This window comes from Anolis sagrei, chromosome 5 (assembly GCF_037176765.1).
Source record: "Anolis sagrei isolate rAnoSag1 chromosome 5, rAnoSag1.mat, whole genome shotgun sequence".
NCBI lineage: Eukaryota > Metazoa > Chordata > Lepidosauria > Squamata > Dactyloidae > Anolis > Anolis sagrei.
The window spans coordinates 15,305,809-15,326,400 of NC_090025.1; the positions used below are offsets into that span (position 1 = coordinate 15,305,809).

General features: G+C 38.9%; 1 protein-coding gene across 1 annotated transcript in view; it reads left to right on the forward strand.

Moving 5' to 3' along the window:
• The first annotated feature begins 1,152 nt into the window (after window positions 1–1,152).
• BMP2K (BMP2 inducible kinase) overlaps window positions 1,153–20,592 on the forward strand; it is a 47,410-nt gene continuing 27,970 nt past the window's right edge. The window contains exons 1-3 of the mRNA XM_060779351.2: window positions 1,153–1,613; window positions 15,903–16,021; window positions 18,279–18,384. Coding sequence (XP_060635334.2) covers window positions 1,418–1,613; window positions 15,903–16,021; window positions 18,279–18,384 — 421 coding nt within the window. The 5' untranslated portion in view covers window positions 1,153–1,417. The remainder of the gene's footprint in view (window positions 1,614–15,902; window positions 16,022–18,278; window positions 18,385–20,592) is intronic.

Here is a 20,592-nt window from a genome sequence, read left to right on the forward strand (position 1 = left end):
TCCGAAGAGGGACTCAGGTCGGCTAACAGCAGAAAATTCAACACAAGTATAGTAAACATAATAGCATCATAATATATTAATACAAAATACATTAAAATACAGACCATACAATATCAATAAATACAATCGTACAATATCTAAATAAATATGTATTTGTATATTATATATATATTTATATATAAATGTTTATATTTACATAAATACAATATTTAAATATAGTAAAAAACTATATTTATATAGAAAAATACAGTATTTATTATTATTTATTTACGACATTTATATGCCGCCCTTATCACCCCGAAGGGGACTCAGAGCGGCTTACAAGGTATATATACATACAATATATTATTAACATAGTACAATATCAGTTTTAAATATTGCTATATTGCACTATATCAATTATACTGTAATATTATTAGTAATATTACATGTAATATTAATATATAATTATAATATCATATTATTAGTATATTGCATTACATTACAATATTATAAATATTATATGTATATACAATATATTATATATTATATCATAACATATTATTAGAACAGTAAATAAATAAATACTACTTTGGGTTGTTGTAGGTTTTTCCGGGCTATATGGCCATGTCCTGGAGGCAATTTACTATAATATAATATAGTATAATATAATTTATAATATATTATAAAAAGGTAAAGGTAAAGGTAGTCCCCTGACACTAAGTCCAGTCATGTCTGACTCTGGGGTGTGGTGCTCATCTCCATTTCTAAGCCGAAGAGCCAGCGTTGTCCGTAGACACCTCCAAGGTCATGTGGCCAGCATGACTGCATATTATAAATAGTAATACTACTTTATAGATTGGGCAGAGCGCATGCGCAGAGGGATCCTTCGCTTTTCGCTTTCCCGGCTTCTGTCCTTTTCTTTCCAAGCCCAATAATGCCCCGCCCCCTTTTGCGCGCGCGCGTGTCGGATGTAGCGCATGCGCGATGAGGCGAGAGGGGGGGAGGAGAAACGGTACGAAGGAGGACGCGCGCGCTCGTCCACCCTCGTTCCGGAACCCGGAGGGGGGGCGTGGTTTGAAAGAGCGCGCGCACGCTCTTCCTCCTCCTCCTCCAAAGACCACGCCCCTATCCACGTGACGTCGTTGGGGAGGGGAGGAGGGGGAAAAAGCGAGGGAGTGGCGCAAAGCGGCGGCGCATGCGCGCTGAGGCGGCTGCGGCTCGTTCGTCGCGGCGGCAGCAGCAGCAGCTTTTCCCCTCACTCCAGTCAGGCGGAATGTGAAGCGAGTGAGGCGGCGTCGAAGGCGGGCTTGGCTTTGGGCCCTCTCTGGCGGGAGGAGGAGGCGACGCTTGTGAGGCGTTCCTGAGGGAAGGAGGAGAAGCAGCAGGAGAAGCAACGGCTCCTTTCGGAGGCTGAGGCACTTCTCGCCCGCCCGCCATGAAGAAGTTTTCCCGCATGCCCAAGTCTGAGGGGAGCGGAGGGAGTAATAGCAGCGGAGGAGGAGGAGGCGGAGGCCAAGGAGGAGGGACGCTGGCGGCGGGCGGCGTGGTGGGAGCCGGGCCCGCGGTGGGCAGTAGCAGGGTCTTCGCCGTCGGGCGCTTCCAAGTCACGGTGGAGGAGCTGCTGGCGGAAGGTGAGGCCGAGGAAGAAGAAGGAGGAGAAGAGGAGCAGCGTCTCAAGTAGGCCTGGGCCAACTTCGGCCTTCCCTCCAGGGGTTTGGGACTCCCAACTCCCACAATTCCTAACAGCCTTCGGCTGTTAGGAATTGTGGGAGTTGGAGTCCCAAACCCCTGGAGGGAAGGCCGAAGTTGGCCCAGGCCTGTATAAGAATCCTATTAAGACCCACATTAAACTGAAAGTTTATCTTTGCGTGTGCATCTGGGGAAAAGGCACGAAAGGTGTGGATTGGGAGGCAGCTGTAAGTGCCTCTGTACTAGAGCATTAACACAGTTTAGCACCACTTGTTATGGAATCATAAGTGTTATGGAATCATAAGAGTTGTAATTCTGAAAAATATTACAAACAGTAAGAAGCCAGACCTTGAGAACTGCTAGGCCATTTAATGCTGATCCAGTGGATGGCAGCTTTAAGTGCCTCTTTTGACTGCCAAGGCTAGTGTTATGGAATCATGAGAGTTGTAGTTCTCAGCAAAGGATTCTCCCCAGGCAGTAAGAAGGCCATTAAATGCCAATCTAGTGGATGGCAGCTTTAAGTACCTCTCTACTAGGGAATGAACACAGTTTAATGCCACTTTGACTGTCAAGGCTCAGTGTTATGGAATCATGAGTTGTAATTCTGAAAAAAACGACAAGCAGTAAGAAGCCAGACTTTGAGAACTGCTAGGACATTAAATGCTAATCCAGTGGATGGCAGCTTTAAGTGCCTCTACTAGAGAATGAACACAGTTTAATACCACTTTTGACTGCCAAGGCTAGTGTTATGGAATCATGAGAGTGGTACTTCTCAGCAAAGGATTCTCCCCAGGCAGTAAATGCTAAATGCTAATCCAGTGGATGGTAGCTTTAAGTGCCTCTCTACTAGAGAATGAACTCAGTTTAATACCACTTTTGACTTGTTATGGAATCACGAGAGTTGTAGTTCTCAGCAAAGGATTCTCCCCAGGCAGTAAGAAGCCAGACCTTGAGAACTGCTAGGCCATTAAGTGTTGATCTAGTGGATGGCAGCTTTAAGTGCCTCTTTTCACTGCCAAGGCTAGTGTTATGGAATCATGACTGCTAAGGCTAGCGTTATGGAATCATGAGAGTGGTAGTTCTCAGCAAAGGATTCCCCCCCCCCCCCAGGCAGTAAGAAGCCAGACCTTGAGAACTGCTAGGCCATTAAATGCTAATCCAGTGGATGGCATCTTTAAGTGCCTCTTTTGACTGCAAAGGCTAGTATTATGGAATCATGACTGCCAAGGATAGTGTTATGGAATCATGAGAGTTGTAGTTCTCAGCAAAGGATTCCCCCAGGCAGTAAGAAATCAGACCTTGGGAACTGCTAGGCCAGTAAATGCTGATCTAGTGGATGGCAGCTTCAAGTGCCTCTTTTGACTGCCAAGGTTCAGTTTTACAGAATCATGAGAGTGGTAGTTCTCAGCAAAGGATTCTCCCCAGGCAGTAAGAAGCCAGACCTTGAGAACTGCTAGGCCATTAAATGCTAATCCAGTGGATGACAGCTTTAAGTGCCTCTTTTGATTGCCAAGGCTAGTGTTATGGAATCATGAGATTTTAGTTCTCAGCAAAGGATTCTCCCCAGGCACTAAGAAACCAGACCCTGAGAACTGCTAGGCCTTTCAATTCTAATGCAAGTGGCCAACTGCTACCTTTATACCTGCCTCCAACAGGCAAGAGTTCTTTCTCCCACCCTGGACATTTCACAGATATATAAACCCCTGTGGATGGCAGCTTTAAGTGCCTCTCTACTAGAGAATGAACTCAGTTCAATACCACTTTTGACTGCCAAGGCTCGGTGTTATGGAATCATGAGAGTTGTAGTTCTCAGCAAAGGATTCCCCCCAGGCAATAAGAAGCCAGACCTTGCTAATCCAGGTGGCCAATTAGAACATTCACACCTGCCTCCAACAGACAAGCATTCTTTCTTCCACCCTGGACATTTTTCCACAGATATATAAACCCCACTTGCCTAGTTTCCAACAGACTTCACAACCTCTGAGGATGCCTGCCGTAGATGTGGGTGAAATGTCAGGAGAGACTGCTTCTGGAACATAGCCATAAAGCCCGGAAAACTCATAGCTTTGAAGCTACAGGGCCATTAAATACTAATCAAGGTGGCTAACTGCAACATTCTTACTTTCCTCAAGCAGACAAGCGTTCTTTCTCCCACCCTGGACATTTTACAGATATATAAACCCCACTTACCTAGTTTCCAACACATCATAACCAGAGAATGCCTGCTGTAGATGTGGGCAAAACGTCAGGAAAGAATGCTTCTGGAACATGGCCATACAGCCCGAAAAACTTAAAGCAACCTAGTTGTAATTTTACTAGGTGCCTCCCCAAACAGTGTTATGGATACACAAACCTTGATGCAGCATACTATTTGAGAGTGCAGAATCCGGTTGCTGTCAGTTTTCCGGGCTGTATGGTCATGTTCCAGAAGGATTCTCTCCTGCCATTTCGCCCACATCTATGGCAGGTATCCTCAGATGTTGAAGGGTCTGAATGGAATTGTTGGCTACACAGAGGAGCCATTGAAATCCACAAGCCTGTGGGCAATTTCAACAGAAAGGAGCTTTTCTGCTGCCCTGGAGACTAGGATGTGGAGCAATGGCTTCAAACTACAGGAAAGGATATTTCACCTGAACTTGAAGAACTTCCTAACTGTATGGCCCGTCGCAAACTCTGTTCCTGCGAGAGAAACCCTTGCTAGCAAGTCCCTGACGTCACGAGACTCCGCCTTTCTCCCCGCCCCTTTCTCCTCCCCTTTCTCCATGCGAGCGTGGTTTTTCCTTTGCTAGGGCAGCATTGCCCGCATTTTCTCTCAGTTGGCAGAATTCAACTGAGAGAAAATGCGAGCAATGCTGCCCTAGCAAAGGAAAAACCACGCTCGCAAAGAGAAAGGGGTGAAGAAAGGGGCGGGGAGAGAGGCGCAGGCTCATGACGTCAGGGACTTGCTAGCAAGGGTTTCTCCAGCAGAAACCTAGTTTGCGACGGGCCTATGAGAGAGAGAGCTGTTCAGCAGTCCTGGAGTGTGGTGGAGGCTCCTTCTTTGAAGGCTTTTAAACAGAGGCTGGATGGCCATCTGTTGGGGGTGATTTGAATGAGATTTTCCTGCTTCTTGGCAGGGAGATTGGACTGGATGGCCCACAAGGTATCTTCTAACTCTATGGTTCTATGAAATTATGATAATGAACAAAATCTGGTTACCAGTATTAAAAAGAACACCTCTAGGAAACAGGATAACTCCAGACAGCAATCAAGTGCCAGTTAAAACCTCCCAACAAAGGATTCCCCTGGGCAGGAAACAGCCAGGTCTTGAAGCTGCAAGGCTTTGCAATGCTAATCAAGGTGATTAATTGCAACATTCACACTTGCCTCCAACAGACAAGAGTTTTTTCTCCCACCCTGGACCTTCAACAGTTATATAAAACTCCCTTGTCTAGTTTCCAATATACCTCACAAACTCTGAGGATGCCTGCCACAGATGTGGGTGGGACATCAGGAGAGAATGCTTCTGTAACATGGCCATACAGCCGGGAAAACTCATTGCAACAGAGTTATTCCTGACATGAAATCTTTCAACAACACAATGTTATGGAACTCCCATGATTCCATAATATTGAGTCACATTAGTTAAAGTGATGTCAAACTGCACTATTTTGACAGTGTAGATGCCTCCATCACCCCTGGAGGAGGAATACACAATTTGTTGGATGTGTTGGCAGCCTGACCTGTCTCAGCCCCATTGCTAATCTCTCTCTCTTTTGGTGTAAGGATTATACATACAGTTTATCTGTATCCATAGTTTAAACCACCCAGGTTTTGAAAATATCTTCCCCCAATCCAAAAAAGCAAACATTGATTTTGCCATTTTATATGACGGATACCACTTTGCTGCCACATCGTACATAATGGGACTTGAACATCCACTGGAGCTCTAGGGATACCAAAGGCCCATTGTATATAGTACTATACTTTGAGGAAAGACATTAGACACTGATATCAAGACTTGGTTTTGCCAGCTTTAAGTCATGTGGTAGGATTGACCATAACTATGTCAGTCTTCTTTAATCTGAAAGGCAAACCTAGGTGTCAGTATAGCCCTCTTAAGTTTCTTAATGTAAGAACAGGACCACACAGTGACCTCATTCCTTATATAAAATATAGAGTGTAAATCTCTTGTCACTGAGCATTGCAGGCTCTGGAACAGTCTTCCTCAGCCAGCTTCCCTCTACATGCATTTTATGCAGGGCTATACCACTGGGCTGGGATCCCTCACAAGAACAGTGAATTGTAGTCCTAAACATGTGGAAGGCACAAAGTTGGAGAGGGCCTTGTTAAAGGCATTCTTTCCTTCTGGTTGTTGGTGGAAGATCACAGACTCACAAGTTAAATTAGACCACTCCCACTTTATTTGGACCTCCAGTGGCTCCCCCCTGTTTTCTCTCTATATTTTTTCTTTAATAGGACAACTGAGGAGCTGAATTCTCCTAAAATACAGGAGGGATAGGGTTGGCTTTTATAAGCAATTAAAAATAGTTCTGTCTGGGCTTGTGTGGACTCATAGATGATAATTGAATGTTTGCCGTGTATATGCTGTGCTCCGCCCTGCGTCCCCTTCGAGGTGAGAAGGGCGGAATATAAATGTATTAAATACATAATGTTAGCAGTTTGCTGATAATCAGATTCATGTTAAATCACATTTGTTATTGTTACGTTATATAGCATACATGGGCAGACTTCAGTCCTCTGGGATTTTGGACTTCAACTCCCACCAGGAATTGTAGGAGTTGAAATCCTACAAGTTTGCCCATGAATGTTATATAGACTACTTTTAGAGCTGGGATTTCACAAAGTGGTATGTAGAAGAAGGTGCATATGAGGTAATAAATTAGGCATATCAGATAGGTATACAAAAGGGAGCAAAAATAACCATGAATCATGTAAGTGGTCTGCATGCATGAGAAAACACTGCAGTGAAGAAATAAGATTTCACAGCCTCCTAAAATCTTATAACATAGGTGAGCTTGTAGAGAGTTCTATAATTGAGAAATCATCACCAAGAAGGCTTTGTCCCTTGTATTTGCTTCCCTAATTAACTTTATTTGAGCAGGAACAGTGAATGTGATGCTAGTGAATGGTTTAGATGTACAGATGGTGGCAAGGGCACTGTGCCCAACTTTTTATGGCTCTATGATCCACACTTGACATATGCTGGAAGGCAGGGTTTGCTCACCATGCACTTTATTTATTTGATTAATATCCAGTCTTTCTCCCAAAATAAGACTCAAGTCTGTGCATTATAACATCAGTTAAAATGAACCCCCTTTAAAGTTTTATTGTTTCTATATGTGTTGGAAGTTATTTTTTTTCCAGGGGTTGAAGTCTTGTGGTACTTCTTACTAAAATGCAAAATGTAATTTTATAGGTGGCTTCCAATCTACTTTGCACATTTGGGATTTATTGTCATTACTAATTTGTGATAATAGGGAGAGACTGAAATAAGCAAATAACTGAATTAAATAATGTTCAGATAGTCACCCATTTGAAATATGGAGGAAATGCGGAGCATTCGGGGAAATAATCTATAATTTTCTGATACTTAAAGCTGCTACACCTTTTTCTGTACTGCTGTATATGTGAAGTAAATATTGGCAGTGTTGACCGTATCAGTGTCTTCAAGATACATTGTAAATAGTTAACTGGAAGTGAATGTGGCTAATTTGTATTTTAACCTTAGTAAGTTTACTTGTGGTCATAAACCAGTCAAAAGCATTTGTTTGGTAAATTGAAAACAATTTAAGCATATCAAATTAAAATCACTGGAACATAGAGGTCCTTCATGTTGACTGGATCATCTTTTATACAAGTAAGATAAATTCATCTCACATTTCCAAAGTACATTGGAAACACAGAGAACCTTGACAGGTATTCGTTTCAGGGTTGAATGAGGTGCAAAGTGCTTCTGGGTAATTCTCTGTCTGGCATAGCTGGTAATATTTGAATCAGCATTGCAAAAAATAAAACTATGGAGAAAGAAAAATACTGTTTTTATGTATATGGAGAGTTTTTTCCTCTGCAAAAGACACATTAGTATTTGTTGGCATGGTTGATTTTTGTCCCAAATCCTGATGTAAATTATTAGTGGAGAAAATTCTGTTTAATAATTTTCATACAGTTTGAGTACTACCATTAATATATTTAAAGAATTAAGTTTCAATAGAAGAGAAGTGCACTATGACCTGTTTTTCTAAATTTTCCACTTATATCATGCACTTATATCCAGATTCCTCCTCCTATTTCTTGTTCCAATGTTCGTCTTTCTTTACACATATAATTATGGTATAAAGATGTGTATTGCATCACTTGAGTGGTTTTATTACATTTGGATAGCTACACCAAATAAAATAAAAAGACATGTATCACCTGGCACAATAGATCAAGAGGTAATGCTAACCGTAATGCTAACTCTGCATTACAGGGAAAATAATTCATAAATTTGGGTTCATTCCTCTTATTCCCATCACTGGAGCCTCCATAATAATGAAAACATTGAAAACAGTCTTTCCAGCAGATCTTGAGGTTATCTGTCCTCTTTGAAACTATTTCAGCCTTATGTACATATGTGTATGTTAAGGGGGATCTGCATGCTAATGTGTCAAATTCAGACATCAAGGCAAGGCAGTGCTCTTCGGGATGAGACTGTATTGGATTGGGTTCCTTAATCATTACTACTGCAGTGGAAGTGGCTAAATAATGGACTTTGGTCTGTGGTTTATTTCACATGATGAATAGAGCAGTAATTTGCATTCTTCTTTATCCCCCCTCCCCACCCCAAACAAGCTGGAGATCTTAAAACAACTCATGAATTCTTTCTCAGCTTGATGGGGAAGAAAACAAGCCAAGCACCACTACTGCTGTGATTGCATGTTGTGAGAAGTAAACCAGCTTTTTTAGTCATTCCTGCAAAAGAGTGATCAGAAAAAGAGCAGGCATGCTGACCTGCCCATCACAAACTAAAATTCTGTTTCAAAAATTAGCTTGTGTAAACTCTGCCATAGGCAACTAGATAAACTTCCCATGCCCAGGTAATGCAGCAGTAAATTAATTATTTTGGTTTGTAATTGGGTGACATTATATTTGAATAAAAAAGTGAGTAGAGGGAGCTCACTCCTTAGTGCTGTGGCACAAACTTTTCTGTAACAACATAACAAATTGATGTTGCACTGTTCCTGCAAGTACATGGCCATACATGGGCTGCACGCTGTCTCCCTTTTTAAAAACTACCCCTAATGTTTGGGACACACACAGTTTGCCATTGGAAACTGGGTGTGGACATTTCAGATCTTCAGACTGCCACGTTCAAAATAAGCCTAATTACCAGTATATAACTGCATGCATCCTGACTGTGATCCTTTTTGTGTACAAGTTCACAATCTAAGTTATGAATAAAGAAACAGGATGATTATGCAAACTGTGGTGAGGAATATAAGACAGATAGGAGGGCTTCGTTTCCTTTTAGACTTTCTTACTTAGGCAATCCCTCATTGTTCGAGTAAGATTGTCCTCCAAGTGCGGTGTCCTGGCGGTGGGTACGTAGGTCACTGTGGAGCCCTATTCTTGACCTGCATGTTCTCTCGCAGTGAAGGCATTGGTTTCCAGGTGGAAGGCGGTCCTGGTCAGGGTTGGCTTGATGCGCCTTCCTCTTGGCACGTTTCTCCCTTTCGCCCTCCATCCATGCCTATTCAAATTGGTAGTGTTCTTTCCAACATAGTGCAATTGATTTTTTTGTCCTTCAGAAGTTTGGTTCCATCTGATGAGAGTAGAGCGTGTATGCCATGGTTTCTTGATCCATAGATGACCTTTGTGACTTTGAAAAATCCCTGAACATCATGGTATCACTCTTTCCTTCACAAGTGTTGTCTCCACTGATCAGGTTCTTTATGGTTATTTTCATTTTTGATACTATTTGTATATATTTCTAAGCTACATTCAAAGTGTTTGTTTTATGAAAAAGTGAGATATAAATGCAATAAATAAATAAATGAGGGACTTCTTTTAACTTTCATTAACTTTTCTTTTGTTTATAGAATGGCACATTCAGATCCAAACCATTATATTACACACACAGATCTCTTTTGATTTGCAGAGTAAGACATTAAAACAAATTTGTCTGGGTAAAGACTTCAGTTGCTCCCTGTCTTATGTTGTTAGACTATGCAATTGGACCCAGAGCCGTCCCCGGGTTACAAACATCTGATTTACAATGACTCCTAGTTACAAACATGGTGAAACAACAGAAAGTGGGAGAATCTACCCATAGGAAGGAAAGTTCACCTCTGAAAGTGTTATCGTGGGGAATAAGATGCCTCTACTGAAACTTTATCACTAGTACTTGTTTCCACAACAACCCAAAATGTTAAAAATCCAGTTGTCACGGATATAGATAGTGAGGTGAAATCTTCTGAACAAAGATACAGACAGAAAAACAAACTTTAACAGGGGTGTTTATCCATCCCTATGCTATCCTAAACAGATCTTTTTTTTTTGCTGGGGTTATACTTAAAAATGTACCTTTTCCGACTTACATACAAATTCAACTGCAATTCGCATCTGACTTTCAGTTAAATTTGTATGTAAGTCAGAACAGGTACATTGTTAAGTGTAAGTCCAGGAAAAAGTTTCTTAGTTTCAGATAACTTAGGGATGGGTTAACAAACCTCAATCCATGGCTGATATTGTATGAGAAACTCCCTCCTGGGCATACAGAAAACTGGGAAACCTGGAAGGCGCAGAACAGATTGCACTTTGGTATCATGAGTTGCAGAGCCAACCTTAAAAAATGAGGCTACAAAGTGGAGTCCATGACATGCGAGTGAGGAGAAGAGCAAACCACAGACCACCTATTACAATGCAGCCTGAGCCCTGCCACATACATGATGGAGGATATTCTTATAGTAACACCAGAGGCACTCCAAGTGGCCAGCTACTGGTCAAAGGACATTTATTATAATGCTAAGTTTTTAACTTTGTGTTTTTAAATACATTACAACTGTGTACCTTCAATTCGCTTCTGACACAATAAAAAACAAAAAAACAAATTCAACTGAAGAACAAACCTACAGAACCAATCTTGTTTGTAACTCGGACAGCCTGTGGTGTTTTGGGCATTATTTATTTATTTATTTATTTACTTTGCTTGTATACCGCAGTTTCTCAGCTCGTAGGCGACTCAACGCGGTTCACAACAAGAGCAAAAAGAGTCATAACAGCATACAATTTAAAAACCATTAACAGCATAGTATACAAAGTAATGACACATCATAGTATACAAAGTAATGACACATCATTGAAACATTATAGAGATACTGGAAAGTAGAAAGAAGTTCAAATAAGTATTAGATACAAAAATGGAAATTTGATTTATGAGTTGTGTGCCTTCAAGTCCACTCAAGCTTATGGGGAGGCTATCCTAGGACTTTCATAGCAAAGTTTATTCAGAATGAATGAATGAATGAATGGTTTATTGTACTAGCCATAGGCCATGACATCCATAATATACTAACTTTATAAACACTTTCCAATATAAACCTTAAAACGTAACAAGACTTAAAACTGAAACAAGTTCATTAAAATTAGTTTATTCAGAAGAGGTTAGCCATTGCCTTTCTAATAAACTAAATTCACCAAGAGGATTCTCTTTACTGAATGGGGATTCAAAACCTGGTCTCCCAGAGTTCTAGTTCAGTGCTCAGATTCTTGTACCATACTGGACTGAGGAGTATGTTTAGCAAAACATAGTCTGAGGTGTGAGTGTGTTTATGTTCATGGTTTATGTTTCTTCAGATTCTACACCTCGCCTTCATCTTATTTTTTAATTTGAAGAAGGAACGTTGTGGTTTGTGCTGTTTGTATAGCCATTGTGCTCAGAAACCCTGAGGCAGAAATGATGCCTGAGAAATTAGTGTATGAGTTGAGCTTCTCATTGATTCTACCAAACCAGTCAATTAACTGCGTACAAGCTTCTGGTTCAAAAATAGGTAGCTGAAACAATATTTGAATTACAGTGTGCATTCACTTGTTGTATATATTTATATAGTTTATATGTGACTTGGGGTTTCTCAGGTCACTCCTGATACATACAAAAATGAAATTCTCTGTGTCATAAAGCTGAAGTTGCTTTTAATAGGTGTTCTTCATCTTTTAGGGGTTATGGATCTTTTGAGAATATGATGAACACTATAGACTTATTGCCCTTGAAAATTGCACATACACATACAAATTTTGCATACAGTTTACTTTCTCACCTGGAAAATAATTTCATTTACATAAATTTTATATACAAACATTCTTTAGAAAGAATTATGGCCTACATTTTATTCTGTTTCTGTTGTTTTAATTGATCTGCATTAATTGGGACTAATTGTTGAATTTGGTGAGATGTTTGGCATGAATCAGTACATACTGCAAAGTAGTGTCATATAATTTGACATGAAAATGAATCTTTTCACTAGCAATTTTCAAAGTAATAGAAAGGAAATCAAAGGAAAAAATTAAGAAATTAAAAAATACTGTAATGAAAAATCACGCACCTGATAGTTATTTTATCTTTAGAAAACACTGACTGTATTTGGTTATCATAGTAAACTACGGCTTTCCATGCTGGAAGTGAGCCTTCAGCTTGTGAACTGATCCTTTGACCAGATTGGAAAAGTTTATTTTATTAATCACAGGTTTTCATGAAGTCTGAACCTTAAACTTTATCCATCGTTTCAATTAAACCAGCTTCACAACCTATGGCTTGAAGCTGGCTTCCAGAGTTAGGTTTGGCATGAAATAGCCAGCTGTAGCTAATTGGATGTTGAAGTGAACACAAGTGCTTGCAGCTGCGCTGTAAGTGGAGAGTGCATGCAGGCCCAAGGTTAGATGCAGTCTCATCAACGTAAACTATTGAGTATTGCGATGATTGCACCTGATGCAAACTTATTCTAAAATTGAATGTAATTCATCATTCTTGATGAATTCCATGTTCTACTCTGAAGATAAAGAGTAGAATGGCTTTTTAGTGATCTGTTGCCATCTTTACTGCCTTTAATAAATCTGCGAACACTTTTCAAGAAGCAAATGGATGTGGTAATTAAACTATAAATTAACTAGGTTCAGAAATAGGTACAGTTCCATTATCTGGGTGGAAGGCAAAAGGGGGCACTAGACACAGAAGGATAATCCATTTTACGGGGGGGGGGGGGGGATTTGAAGGAGGAAAGCTATTTCCCCCATTTTGCTGGTTATTTCCCCCCTCCCATGTCATAAATGAGGGTTGTTTCTACTATAGTGACATGGGTGGGGGGAATCACAGAAAAACAGGGAAATAGTTTTACTCCTTCCCTAACCCCCCCCCCCCCCCCGTAAAATGAACTATCTTTCTCTGTTTAGCACCCACTTTTGGCCTCCGCCTGCAGAATGAAACAGTACCCAGAGATATATTAAAGGCATGTAATGTAATATACATATTTGTTCTTAACTGTTGTCAGGTTGACTTAAATGTTTGGTGAACGTATGAATGAAAGATCTCAAAGTTACTCTGCCATCAAATCCCCTCAGAACAACGAAAACCTCGTGATAGGTTCACTTTCGGGTCACTATAAGCAGAAATGACCCGAAGGCATACAGTAATAACAAGCTCCTTTGTCCATTAATTTTTAAATTGAGACAATATTCTTAAATGTTTTAAAATCTATTATACCAATATATGGCATATCAGACTGGATATAACTGCGAGCTCAATATTTTTGAAGAGAGTTTTGCTGTGCGTAGACTTCATTGTGAGAAATTTCCTGTATACCTTTCAAGGATTAAAGCGCTATACTTGTCTACATTGTTTCTTTCATATTAACCAAAACAAAACAATACATTGATTTTTTCCAAATTGTTGTATTTAATGTTGTATGTATAGGATTTTAATGGATTTTAAATTAGCAAATATTGCCACCTAATGGCAAAAAGACAAATTACTTGGTACTCCACATGCGTGGCTTTTGTTGAATAGAATCGCACAGATTTCTCAGTAAGAGCCTTTGTGATATTCTGGACTGACTGAAGCTTCTCAAGGATGGGCCAATGTAGAACACTTTGTAATGATCCAATCTAATTGTGCAGAGCCAGTAAGTTGTTGTGATTTGAGCACTGGGCTATACATTGGAGACCAGGATTCAAATCCTTGCTCAGCCATGGTAATCTACTGATTGATCTTGGCCATCACTCTCAGCTTTAGAGGGAGGCAAGAGCAACCCCTCTCTGAACAAATACATGTTGGGCTTCCTATGAGACATTTGGGACCAAGAAGCAGCTTTTTTCTATACATCAGTAGCTCTCAACCTGTGAGTCTTCAGGTGTTTTGGCCTACAACTCTCAGAAATCCCAGCCAGTTTACCAGCTGTTAGGATTTCTGGGAGTTGAAGGCCAAAACACCTGGGGACCCACAGGTTGAGAACCACTATTATACATTGAAATTGCCCCAACATTTAAGAGGATCTGTGTTTGGGGACATGTATGTTTCTGGGAAAAAGTGGTGGTGGACTGTTCTCTCCCATTCCTCTGCATTGGGTGCTGAGTCACAGTGCACCCCATAACACACATTGGATTTAAGTCCCTGGTTTCCAGCATGGAGCACAGTGGTCAGCTGGTGAGAGTAGGGGGGGGGGGGAAGCCCGCTCATAGAGAGGAGTTAACTAGAGAGTGCATGAGCACAGAAAAGTGAGGCAACTTTCATTCCAAACACCCCACTGTTTTCAGTGTTGTTTTCACAATTCAAGCTATACGAAATATATAGACATGTCTTTTTGTTCTGCATATGACCATGACAAGAAATCTGTGAAAAATTCCAAAGAACGATTATTACTTTTATAAGTAAGTCTTATATATGATTATCAGCCACAAGAAAATTAATGTCAGGTGACTGGATATTCTCCCATATTTTCATCAAATACACACAATGGACATTTATGTTACCTTGAATTTGTTCTTTTATTTTTCTCTTTCATTTATGCCATGTTTTTGGAAGCTTGTTTAAACCAAGTTAATGGCCTTTTAGGCTTCCCTCACATGAATAAAGAGTTCACTTTTTGAATAATAAGAATTATACGTCACTTTGATTTATGCTGTGCTAGTTATGTGTAGACTTCTGCCTAAAACTATTGTATCACTCTTTTGTTTTGATCAAACCTCACCTGTGTGTCCAGTTCTGGGATTCACAGTTTAAGAGGGATATTAACAAGTTGCAGTATGTTCAACAAAATGCAGTAAAGATGGTAAAGACTCTAAAATCAAGCCCTTCGAGGAATACTTGGGGAGGTTGAGCATATGTCTGAAAAAGATATTATTGAGGAGTCATATGATAGCCATCTTGAAATATTCAAAGAGCTGTCATGGGGAAGATGGAACAAAATGTCTTCTGCTGTGCTCAGAAACCAGTGGGGTTCAAATTACAAGAAATGCGAAGTTGTCAAAATATTAGTAAGACTTTGTTGATATTAAGAGCTCTTCAGCACTAGAATGAATTGTCTTTGGAAGTGATGGACTTTATTTTGCTTATTTTACTATGTATTTAATATATATACTCCACATTACTTCCACCAAAGGACTCAAGCACTTTACAACAAATTAAGTCTAAAGAACATCTGAAACTGCTATTAGTACAAAACTTGAAATCAATAAAGACCTAAGACCTTGGAATTTTTATACTGTCAGTAAGGTAGACTATGTGATTCTTAGAAACCATTCCAACTTCAGAGAATGAGGCAAATATTAACCCTTTATCCCATAGTTTTTTATATGCACTCAATTCCGCTTTATATTTTTCAATAGGAAAATTAAGGATAATGGAAACAGTGTTTTAAAATCATGAAACCTGAATTGCTTAAATCAGGGATGGAGAAGACTCCACAAGACCCAGATAAACCTTTTTTCCTTTTGCCCCAAATGAACTAAAATAATATGTAATATTGCAGTGGTGTTTACCACCTTGTGTTTCAAGTACCAAAGTGTGAAAAACTGGGGGGAAAGTTGATGGGAAGTGAATTATAAGCAAAGCTGGAAGTGATACCATATTAATTCTATGTGATGATGTAGCCTGCTATGGTTGTGAGGCATCTGTGCATAAAAGCTGGCCTCCAGGGTAACTGCTCACACTTGGCCTACATTTTTAAAAGATGGACTTATTTATTATGGTGTTTTTTCAGGTGGCTTTTCCACAGTGCTGCTAGTGCGTACACATGGTGGAGTCCGGTGTGCGTTGAAACGAATGTATGTTAATAATGTGCCTGACCTCAATGTCTGCAAAAGAGAAATAACAATAATGGTAAGTGAACTGTTCTATTTCTTCAGTGATATTTGTATTCAAAGCATGTGCTAACTTTTTATTTTAAAATTGCTTTAAAGTGTTTGGGGGAGATTCAGTGTTTTAGAACATCAACAAGTGCATTGGCAGATTATGTTGGAAGTATCCTGGGACAGCGCTGCAATTCTCTGTTCTAGTTAAAAATATTTCAAACTTGTTTTCAAATGCTGTTAGTGTTGTCTAGAGGTGTATAACAAGTCTCTAAGTGGGGATAGTGTTACATTACGAGAGTGGTTGTCATAAATATTTAAAGGTGACACAAAATATACAAATTACTCTGAATAGTAATTTCATTGGGATGTCTTCAGCCTTTTCTGATGTTAGACTTGACTGTAAAATGATTTTTATACAGTGTGGCAGCATATTTGATTTTTTAAAATCTTTATGTTTCTCATTTGGCTCTTACTTTTTTTCCCTTTAACACATATCTGAAATTCAGGCATATAAGAAAATACTCCTTCTGCCTGGAAACTCTTTGGGACTGTAGTTCTTATGTTGAGGTAGCAATCACTCAAAAACATAAACTCTAAATTCTTGAGGGGTGGGGTGGAGTGAACCCATGACTGTAGAACTGGTATATTTTCATACTGAAGCATCTTTATTCAGTCTACACTCCTTTATTGTACCCTTTCAACTTCTCTTCAAAACAAATAAGTTCAGAAGTGGTTTGACAAATGAATTAAAGAGATACTAAGCTATTACTTACTTGGGTTTGTCAAATCTATTTAGTTTCTCATTTTAGTAATGGTTCCATATATTCTTTTGTCAAGATAATAATGTGAAGCAAATGTTTAGGTCTTTGGCTGTTTGAATATTTACATTTAAAATATTTTCCTTATTTATAAATAGTAATCACAAACTCGTTTTTCAGTGTAACATTTGGCATTACTATGTTTATTTCTGTGCTACCCTATTTACTCGATTCTATTGTGCCATCAAATCTAATGTGCACCTCAGCTGAGAGGCAAAGGAGAAAGACTTGGGGAGGGAAGCCCCTGTTCCATCCTTAAGGCGGAGCCTGGCGAGTTCGCTAGTCTCACCCTGATGTAGGGGGAAAGGCACCTTTTGACTATTGTAATATGCCATCAAATCTAATGTGCATCTAAATTTTGGCTAAACAATTAAGCCAAAAAATACACATTACATTTGCATAAATATGGTATTTGTGAAACATTTTACTATTATAGCAGGCATTGTCAAACTGTGGCACTTCACTTGTTTGGACCTCGACCATTGAATAAGCTGGCTAGGGCTTCTGGGAGTTGGAGGTCAAAACAGTGGAAGGGTTGCAGTTTGAGAATGCCTAATCTATATGCACATGTCAATCACATGTCAATCAGATGATAAATTAGGAATAAACCGGATGTTATATTCATATTTAACTTTAAACTAATGAGAGTTAGTAAAGTAAAAAACCTGCTTTCATCTTCATTAATTTTTTTGAGAAAACATAATTTAACAATTCATCATAGGGCTAATAACACTATGCAACAAACTTTAAAAAATGTTCCTAGTTAGAAAGTGTTATTCCTGCTTAATTGTGTGGTACTTATTTTGAAAGTAGTTGTTATACTCCAAAAACTTTTTTTGTGTCACAAACTATGTTGAATTGATTGAGACTCTGTGAGATATTCGATGAAAAACTATAGCAAAATGTGCTGAAAGATTTCCCACGAATCAAAGTTTTTGTAGTTTAATAAACTTTCACCATGTTTTTATTATAGAACCTATTAGGAAATGACATTTATAACCTAGGAACAAAATCAGGTTATATAGTATAATCTTAGTAGTCTAAATGGAGGGAACTCTAATCTCTTAAGTGCAGGACTCAGTTGAAATGGAAAGAGTGATCCTCTTTCTGATGTACCTACAATGCCATCAATGTTTATACATTTTAATGGTTTTTCTTCATTGTTAATAATTACCTACAGATCCACATATTTGAGCATATATTTTTCGTTCCTCACAAATTCCTGTGACTTAAATTCCTATGTACATTTAAAAGGCTTAAACTTTTAAATGTACATCCTTTAGGCTAGAAAAAAATGATTTTGTATGATCTCATGAAGGACACAAATCAAGATTTCCTGTGCAAATTTTATTTTTTATTTTAAATATGCTCTATTTAATTTGACTGTTTCTATTTTTCCAAAAACCTTTTTATTTAATGCAAGTTTTCTTTATTCCTTTACAACTTAAAGTCTGTTTCTTTTTTCAGAAAGAACTGTCTGGGCACAAGAATATTGTAGGGTATTTGGACTGTGCTGTCAATTCTGTTAATGATAATGTGTGGGAGGTGCTCATATTAATGGAATACTGTCGTGGTAAGTAAACCACTTTTCATTTGAAATATTTGTTTTACAATAAGTTATATCAAGATTCACAGGAAAAAAAACACACACTTCACTGTCCAGGGAGAAAAAAAGCCTTTTTGATACGGTTAAAAGCCTATATATATTTTCAATGTGAGGAGATTAATATGTTTGTTTAAAACAAAGAGATAATTAAATTTGTTAGGGTGACAGCACTTGTGTCTTTAACTGGTTGTACAGAAACAGTTGGAAGAACTACTATTGAAGACATTGAAAAGTTGGCTACCCATGACTTAGTGTACAATAAAGAAATATTTTACATTTTACGGTTCTGGCCCAACATATCTATCCGAACGTATCTCGGCCTATCAGCCCACCAGGACCCTAAGATCTTCGGGAGAGGCCCTTCTCTCCATCCCGCCTGCTTCACAGGTGCGGCTGGCGGGAACGAGAGACAGGGCCTTTTCTGTGGTGGCCCCGCGGCTTTGGAATGCCCTCCCTATAGAGATAAGATCAGCCTCCTCGCTGATGGTATTTCGAAAAAAACTGAAGACATGGATGTTTAAGCAAGCATTCGGCTAATCCAATGCGATGAAGTTTTGATCAAGGACTGGTAATCACAGACAACGAAATTGGATTATGATTTTGACTTAAGAGATGCATTGGTCTGTATTGGTGGCCCAATACTGTGTATTGTATATGTATGTGTTTTTATATTTTTCATTGGAATATTGTTTTTAAATGCTGTAAACCGCAATGAGTCGCCGACTTAGGCTGAGATATTAGCGGTATACAAGTGTACTAAATAAATAAATAAATAAATAAATAAATTGACATCCTGCTGCTAACTAAGCATTACACAGTTCTGTTGATGATTAATTGGACAGAAATAATAGATTCTTGCTCTGAAACTGATAGATGCCCTCATTGCTTTCCAGACGTATGCTTCAGTTTCACCGTTCATTGTTTCAATTTAAGGTCATTTGGGACATAGTTTATATCTGAGGTGTATATTTACTTTTATTTTAAAATGGAACATTACATTTGAATTCACAAACCCAAATAGTTTGGGTTTTTATTTACATGTATTTATAATGTGTTCAACATTTCACCTACAAGCAAGTTTATGCCTGTTTCTGCTTCCTCTAGTTTCCTCTTCCACTGTTTCTCTTGTATGGAATTTTAGATTGCACACAACTCAAAGTGGCTGAGACCCTACCTCTGGCAGTTTTGAAAATGCTATAGGATAACGTATTTGGAGTCCCCCTTACTTGTTATTCCCTTACTATGTAGTGCTTAGAACTTGAGATGATTGTCATTTGTTCTCACTTATGCATTGAGAAATGTTTATTTTGCCAGACTGAGACCCCCTGGTAGTTAGGAGTACTGTATTTTGTGAAATGGTTGCAATATCAAAGTTACTCCAAGTCAGTAATGTAATGAATGCTTTGAGTCCCCCCAGGGGTGAGAGAAGCAGCATATAAATGCTGTAAATAATAAATAAATTAATCTTGTTTCCCATCAGTCACTCTAGTTCAGGGGTCCTCAAACTTTTTAAACAGAGGGCCAGGTCACAGTCCTTCAAACTGTTGGAGGGCTGGATTATAATTTGAAAAAAACATGAATGATTTCCTGTGCACACTGCACATATCTTATTTATAGTGCAAAAACAAAAAAAAAACCCACTTAAAAACAATACAATAATTAAAACGAAGAACAATTTTAACAAATATAAACTTATTAGTATTTCAATGGGAAGTGTAGGTCTGCTTCTGGCTGATGAGATAGAATTGTTGTTGTTGTTGTGTGCTATCAAGTAATTTCAGACTTAAGTTGATCCTGAGCAAGGGTCGGATAAATGACCTTGGAGGGCCGTATCCGGCCCTCGGGCCTTAGTTTGAAGACCCCTGCCCTAGTTCATCACTGAAATATGTGCAGTTTAGCTTTTGTTGATTTTTTTTACCTCAAGTCTCTTTGTTTTACTCTTCAGTTAACTGGCAAAATTTGTTATTGGACTGGTATTGGTTGACAATAGCTTCTTGATGGTTATACCAAAACCAGCATGCATTTTGTGTCCTGTAATCCATTTAATTAGATGCATGAAATAAACTATAATCTATGAAAAGTAATGCAATAATTAATTTGCTAATTTTAAAATTCGTTATTTCTCTGGTTCTGTTTCAGCATATGGATGTGAATAGCCCTTTTTGAATTAATTTC